Raw genomic sequence first — 7,661 nt, forward strand, 5'->3', positions numbered from 1 at the left:
TGCTGGATGTACTCATTGTGCATCTGGAAGCCCCTCAGGAAGTTGTGGTACTTGGAGACTGCAGGGCGGTCCGTCAGGATATCCCGGAGAGCCGTGGAGAGGCCGCTTGTTGGAGTGAACATGCATGTAGCCATCTCATATGGCTTCTCGGGCAAGTCTGGTTGTTCCTCTAGAGATACATGGCATAAACGACATGCAATTGAATTATAACCACGGCTGAGAGGCGGCCAGGCACAAGGAGGAGAAAGGGCCAGTGACTCTTCTGTGCCAACAGTAATCATGTGTTCACAGCACTGAACATTGCATTATCATTCTCTGTGGTCTGCAGTGAGTTCCGGTCAATCTCTTGACAAAATATAAAATTACTTTTGTTTTCTGAACCCTGGTTGGCCATGTCTGACTAAAGAAGCATTTTCCAAGGAAACAAAAACAGGGGAAACAATTTTTTTTTTCTATGTTTGAGGGGATTACTGCTTTTAAATTCTATATAGATTAAAGTCGAAATTCAAAGCTTATTTATAAGACGAAAATTAATTTTTTTTAAATTACATTTTTTTAGTTTAAAAAAGAAAATTCAATTTGTTTTGGGTTTGGCCAGCTGAATTTAACACAAACTTGCAAATTATTTATATAAACCCAAATATAAGGGTTTGGGTTTTTCTTTTTTCAAAAACATAGTCTGCAGAATCCTGACCCAAGTTTGTTCACTATGAAATCACTGCCTTTTCTTGAATTTTAACATGAAGATGCCCATGAGTATTTTCAAGGAATGGTCTTTCAGTATAGAGTTGCCTCTCTCAGCTGGTGTAATAGAGCTCCACTCCACTGACTCCCTTTGACCTCTACTAAATCTTTCTGTTCAGTCAGATTTTGAGGCAGGGATGCAGTATGCAGGACAAACAGATATTGGAGAAGGAAGTGCTCAAGCTTATCTCCAGCTAACAAAGAGCTGACATGAGGCTTTGGCAGAAGTTCTTTCCAAGTGTTTTAACACAACATTTTAGGGCCCACCTTATGTATGCATCCCTATATCCTTCCCATCAAGATCTGTCTGATGGTGTCTTTCCTTCTAATAACAATCTCACTGTTTAACTGAACAGCCAGTGCTTTGGTTATATCAAATCACTTTATTTTCCCAGTGCATGAGAGCACCAGGCTGACAGAAAAACCCAGAACATGAGAAATGTGAGCACACCTGCCACATCAGAGGAGCCTGGAGGAAGAAGGCTGTAAGTCAAACAGTACTTACCTATTTCAGTCACTTTGTCTTGGGTCCACCTGTGCCAGAAGTCCTCTGAATTGTCAGCTGCATGCCAGGCATCCAAGAGGTTTTTGGAGAAGATACTACTCCACATTCCTAGGAATTGGGGAAGGTATAATAAGTAGTATCAAGGTAAACACAAGGAAGTTTAAAAACTGCCTTCTCTTCTTTTCACAGCTCTTCTCTAACTTTTTTTTGCATTTCTATTCAATTTTTGCATAAGCCCAGACACCTATTTCAGTGTTAGAGTTCAGTTAGAAGGAAAATTTATTTCAGAAGAAATTTCAGATTATTTTTCCTTCCACTTCTACCTTGAACAACAATTTTTTGGGGACAACTTACATTGTCATTTTACTATTTTCATTTCCTTTTTCCTTTGATAGAGAAATATTTTCAGCCAGCTCCTTCCCTGATTCCCTTCTTTCTTGCCCTATTTATTTCTTCTCAACATTTCATTCAGTTTTGACAAAGTCTTATAGATTTCCAACTTTCAAAATATTTTGCAAGCTACGGGAAATGGCGATGTTTCAAAAGCACTCACAAAGGTACATAACAACCTATTTGTCATTTTAGTTTCATTTTATCTTAGTCCAAATGATAAAACCACCTCTGCTAGCTGGGAAGCTGAGTGAGCCTCAAAAGGCATGCTGAATTTCAGCTGGCTGAGATACTGAACTATTCCTGACATGACCCCGTACTCTGCTGCCACATGCAGAACAACAGGTTGCTGGGGACTAATTTCCAGACTCATTAGTGTTTGTATTAAATTCATGTCACTCCCCGAGGCAGGTGAGTTACCTTGCATGAAGCAGATCCGGGATTCGGGGAGCTTCTTCATCAGGCGACCCATAAAGAACTCGCTGCCAAAATCCTCTGCGCGAATGAAGGCACCGTACTTCAGGAAGCCCACCTCGTACGGCGTGAACTCCACCCACTCTGCCAAAACACACACCAACATTAGCTCCGCTGCTAAAACAGTCAAGTCACCAGATATAGAACAAACCTTTCAGGCATCAACCCTCACAGGTGAGCTGGCTTAGCACGTGCCCTGAGCAAACCCTGTTGACAGCTGCCTCTGAAACAGCTATTGCACTGTCTACAGGTTTGTGAAAGAAAAATGGCATGGCTAGGAGAAAATTTTAAAATTCCCCTTTCTTTTTATCTAGCTAGCGGGAAGTTTTCTCATGGAAGGTGGACTAGAACACAGATTGATTTCTATTGCTTTTACTGCCTTTAGCCAACCACGAAAAACACACATCAAGTGAACTTAAAGCTCCTGGGAATCACTTGCTTTAAGAATTCATAGCAATTCTGAGACATTGTCACAGATCTATGTTGTGTTATTTAGTCTGAAGTTAATGTCTGAATATGCACACTTACATGCCAGGATATCTTACAAAATAATGAACTGTTGCTGTCTATCCTGTGGCTGCCCAGTTACTCTTCCTATCTCTGAACAGGACTTTTCCTGGCTTGCAGTGAGAATTTAAAACAATTCATCATTATTTACAGTATCCCCACAATGTATCTCCTGAGATAAAAATAGCTCCTTTTCCAGAATTGAAACATTACCTCTAAAATCTTTGGTGGCAACTTTGTCCTTGACATTGAGGGCAAGGTAGATGGGCAGCGGGTTCTGACCCTGATTCACTGCCCGACGTTGATCAGAAAGTCTGTGGTAGCATTTCTGGATTTGGGGAAAAAAAAAAAAAAAAATGTTATTTTCCTGAATTCCTCCTAAATTTACTTCCATGTGCTTGAATAACAGTAGGCAAGGAAATTGTGGAAATAGGAATAATTGCTGTTAAGATAACCAGCCATGTTCTACATTCTGTATACAGTGACAGTAATAAGCCGCTTCACATGCCATTCTAACTTTGCATTGCTAAATGTAAGTGAAAAAAATAGGGCAGATGAGCTGTTACCGCATACTTCATCTGTTAAACATATGAATTCTTCAAGGCAGCATGTTAACGACCCTTCTAGTCAAAATTTTTTTTGGAAAACCATATTGAAAGTTAACATCCACAAAGGAAAAATCCTTCAGCTTTCCAGTAACTAACATTAACACCAATACTATTTTATAAATGAAATGGAGATTTTGAGTGTACTTCAGCCAAATTAAATTCTAGAAAATTTTGCTATGTATCACTGAGGCCAGAAATACAATGTGAAATATGATATGACAGTATTTAATTTTCTGTTTCACCTAGACAAAATATAAACCACGTTGACAGGATTTAAAAGTAAAATAGCTTTTTCTCCAACTATCATCAGTCTGCTAGTTTACATGGAAAGTTTTGCTTGTTCCATTACAACAAAATTAGGAACAGGATGTTCTGAGAGATCATAGCCAGAGTAGCTGAAAGGCACTTGCAAAATCACAGTTTCTGTAGCAAAGATGTCTCAGGAGCTCTGGATCTATGTACTTTCTCATCACTAAATCTCCAAGTGCAGTGACTACATATGGGTTACACCTGCAGTACATTCAAGGTATGACTGCAGCTTGTGTAAATATTGCAGTAGTGGAGACATAAAAGCATGGGGCCATAAAAAACACCTGAGAATCTCAAAAAATTTCTTGGACAGCTACAGTGTTAATTAGCATGCTGGTTACTTTAGAGCTAGCCTGAGCATTTCTATGTTACGTCAATCATACTTTAGGCTCCAGTGTAGACATACACTAGGTCTCCAAATTATTAATGTAAATAAGTGGTGTTCTGCCTACATACCAGATACATTGTTATTGGCCAGGTGTCTCTTCCTAGGGTTTTAATTTCTTGTAATGGTCATAAAGATCAAGTCACCAACTTTATGAAAATAAAGACATATAGACATTACCCCATCATTTAACATGGACTCAATCATAAGCCCCCACAGATCAATAAATGATGTCTTATGTCCTGCTTGGGTCCTTTGGCTCAGCTCTCGGTAATAACTCCTCAGACTTCTCAAGCAAAAAGCCCCCATCTTGCACTTGGCTGCTTGCTTCCGAGCTTCGATAATTATTTCTCCAAGATCCTTACGTGACCAATCAGCATCTTCATACAGTTTCGTCATGGTCCTGCAGGCAGGAAACATGATGGAAAGTGGAAAGAAATGAAGGTGCTTTTGAAACTCAGAGACTATACTTTGCAGAGCTTTGGGCACTTACTCTTTTATGTTTAGGTTGCTCTCCTCTTTGAGCTTACTTTGAGCAGAAATGCAAGTCTAAAGGCAATCAGTCAAAAATCACTTGATCTGGATCCAACACAAGCAGCTACACCAGCTGTCTACTCTGTTTCTGTCCAATAGTAAATAACCATAAAGGATTATTTTGCATAGGATTAAGGATGTTTGCGCTTCCAATAAAGTCTCCTTTTTTGGTTAGGGATAAGTTACCTCAGTGATGCCAAATGTATGATCCACAACAGGCCTTTCATGGGTGACCCTGGCATTCATAGGCCAAAGATGGAAGCAGTAACTCAGCAGACCCCCTTTTACCCTCTCCAGGATCTAAAACCCTAAACAAAGCATGGATTTTACTTAACACAACAAGATCCAAACAAGAGTATCAAAATGGCTCCTCACCATGTTGTGCCAGACGAGCCACTGATGTACGAAACGCAATCCAGAACACGCAACTTTTGGAGACCCAAAATGCTGCCGTACATGGCAGTGAGTGCTCTTATCCCACATCCTGCGGTGGTCACAGCCACTATAGGCACCTGTTCAACACAAAAAAGGGCAGAAAGCATAGGTGCAAAAGTGGCATTAAGGTACATCATGTCAAGACAAGCATGCAAAAGCAACATCCAGACAATGGTGAAATAAACACATAGACTAGAGATAAAGCGGCATTGTTCTATGAGTTATAAATAACACAAGTTGCTGGACATCCCTGTGGGGTATACTAAAAGATTTTGGCAATTCAGGAAGGATTTTTAAGAAAAATGGACCAAAAACCTTGGCTTAAAGTTCCTCCAAAGGATTCACATGAAAGCCTAGCGGAAATAGAGACTTTGCTCATACAGACAGACTGTTGAGCTCTCCAGCTGAGAGCACCCTGGAGGAGGAGCTGCTCACAGAAGTCCTCTCCTCAACTGGATGGAGGCAAGAAATATTCCTCATCACCAGGCTTGAGGGAAAGGAGAGAGAAAAATCCCCCAGCAGTGCCTTTCCTGGTTACCTCATGCTCTTGCAAATCTTCCTCCAGATGAAGAACATCCTTCAGCGCAGCAGCAACCACTTTTCTCCGGTTTTGCAGGAAATCCTGTTCTTCAGTGCACAGCTCAAACCCTAGGCGGGCATCTAGGTTTCTTGGCCAGCAAAACAGACCCTGAGTCCTGAGACCAGGGCACAAATACATTATTATTTGCTATGGTCAACTCCAGCTATGCTTGTGTGTGTTTACAGACCACTTTATGGACAGTGTCATGTAATACATGAGAAAGGGCGACACCACAGACAGACTGCTGTTAATTGCTGTAGCTGCTAACAAGAATGCAAGTGGGAAGGCAGAACACGACATATTGTCCTGGTATGGCAACATGGTTCCTACATCACACTTCTGTCTTTCTCTGCTCATATAACTCATTTTTCAAGTTTCAGTAGTGCCTGCCATACATGCCTATAACAAGATAACCGCTGTCAACAGGCACTGCAGTTGATTAGGGAAACAGCTACCATGCTTTGGTGTTATTTTGTCTGTATAATACGGAAATATTATTTCTTTGTGGAGCTGCTCTCTCCATCTGTGGGCATAACAGTGCACACAAATTGAGATCTACTTACTGAGCTGCACTAACAGCTTGGAAACTTGGAGGAAAGGGGACCCATAATTTAGTTCTTCATCATTGAAAAAGGAGAACCTGGCAAACAAAAGCTTGCAACCCAAATATGAGCACACGCCTGCTTACAACTGAGTCGGCATGGACCCCTGCTGATTTCAAATGAGCTTTGCGTGGGTGCAAACGCCTCCCAGTTACAGGATGAGATCTTGCTGGAGACTCACTTACCATTCATTTGCCTTTGTGTACAAGTCAATCGTCCTGTCCTGAAAATCGCAATACAAACAGTGTAAGCATGCTCAGGTCATTAATCCTGTGCCTTCCTCCCCCACTCCATCTCTGGGCTGAGTTTCACTATCTTTGCAGTCAGCAACGCAGCTGCGGAATCTGGCCAGCAATGGTCTGCATCATGAGAAATATAATGAGCTCCAGTACAGGCTGGGTGCCATAGAAAGTGGGCCATCCACCCAAGCTAGGTGGGCTTAGGGCCCCATAGCTTTTCTGGGAAGGGCACTGAAAGGTGGGCAATGAACTGCAGGCATATGGATGTTCTCTGTTTTATCTTCTGTTTCAAGCCTTCCCTTTGCAAATATGTCTTGTCATATGCATTACTGTTAGCTTACATAATATGTTCATCAACCTATTAGATATGTCCTGAGGAAATTAGTTTAAACTCAGAACAGGATTGAATGGCATACCTGGAACAATATGCAGAACAAAAGAAAAAAAATTGCATAGTTGCAGAGTGACTGTAATTCACACCTTGCACTGCATTGTGTCTGACAGGAACTGAACCACTGAAATGTAAGACTCATCAGCCACCCAACTGAATGTGTGTTGGGCTGTATTTTATTAAGAAAGACTTGTTCTCACCTGTGCTATTGTTATTTTCTCTTGTATAGGAAGCGAGTTCAGAGCTAGAGTCACAGACTCGTTCATATCCCTTTCATTTTGACTTGATATAGACTGGAAAAAAGGGTAAAAAAAAAAAAAAAAAGACTGTTAACTATTGTACAAAAAGGGGGAAACAAGAGGTAAAAGCAGTCTCCCCTGCGTACATGGGCTTCCCTGCACACACACTCAGGTCTTGGAGGTGCCCAAGGAAATACACAGCAGAGAGCCAGCTACGCGTTGGTGCCAATCACATACCCTGCTGAGCCGCCTCCGCCGCGGGAGAGCCACAGTGAGCGCCGACTGATTGTATTTGATGTAGTGGAACCTGGCCGGGGAGGTCGGGCAGAGGCAGGAGCTCAGCGTGTGGGTCTGGGTTCCTTCATATGACCCATCCACAGTTAATGCAAACTTTCTCTCTGAAGCAAAGCAGTATCAAGCATAAGTTCTTCAAAAAATGTGGCTTGTTTCTTTGCACAGTAATGTAATATATGGGGTTTTTCTTAAGTAATTACTTCATTTTGGTACCCAAACTATAGGATAAATGGACTCATTTATCTGAGCCTTTGGTTTTCAGATTTAGAGTTTGTACACCGAACATGTCGTACAGTAACCTCTACATGGTTCCTGTACAGAACATGCTATAGTACCAGTGCACTTCCACATGTACTGTGATTCCTGAGGCTCCCACTCTATTCACTAAATAATGATTCATAGCTGATAACAGTTTTCTGGGAAAA

At 41.4% G+C, this 7,661-nt stretch overlaps 1 protein-coding gene across 1 annotated transcript in view; it reads right to left on the reverse strand.

The window, feature by feature from the left end:
• The window catches only part of LOC104127550 (cytosolic phospholipase A2 epsilon-like), a 25,213-nt gene that overhangs the window by 3,267 nt on the left and 14,285 nt on the right, over positions 1-7,661 (reverse strand). The window contains exons 8-17 of the mRNA XM_035895748.1: positions 7,180-7,340; positions 6,904-6,996; positions 6,259-6,296; positions 5,430-5,586; positions 4,832-4,968; positions 4,103-4,325; positions 2,834-2,948; positions 2,060-2,197; positions 1,250-1,357; positions 10-169 (exon numbers count right to left, since the gene is read on the reverse strand). Of these exons, the coding sequence (XP_035751641.1) occupies positions 10-169; positions 1,250-1,357; positions 2,060-2,197; positions 2,834-2,948; positions 4,103-4,325; positions 4,832-4,968; positions 5,430-5,586; positions 6,259-6,296; positions 6,904-6,996; positions 7,180-7,340 (1,330 nt within the window). The remainder of the gene's footprint in view (positions 1-9; positions 170-1,249; positions 1,358-2,059; positions 2,198-2,833; positions 2,949-4,102; positions 4,326-4,831; positions 4,969-5,429; positions 5,587-6,258; positions 6,297-6,903; positions 6,997-7,179; positions 7,341-7,661) is intronic.

Source organism: Egretta garzetta, unplaced genomic scaffold (genome assembly GCF_000687185.1).
Source record: "Egretta garzetta isolate BGI_Z169 unplaced genomic scaffold, ASM68718v1 scaffold526, whole genome shotgun sequence".
Lineage (NCBI taxonomy): Eukaryota > Metazoa > Chordata > Aves > Pelecaniformes > Ardeidae > Egretta > Egretta garzetta.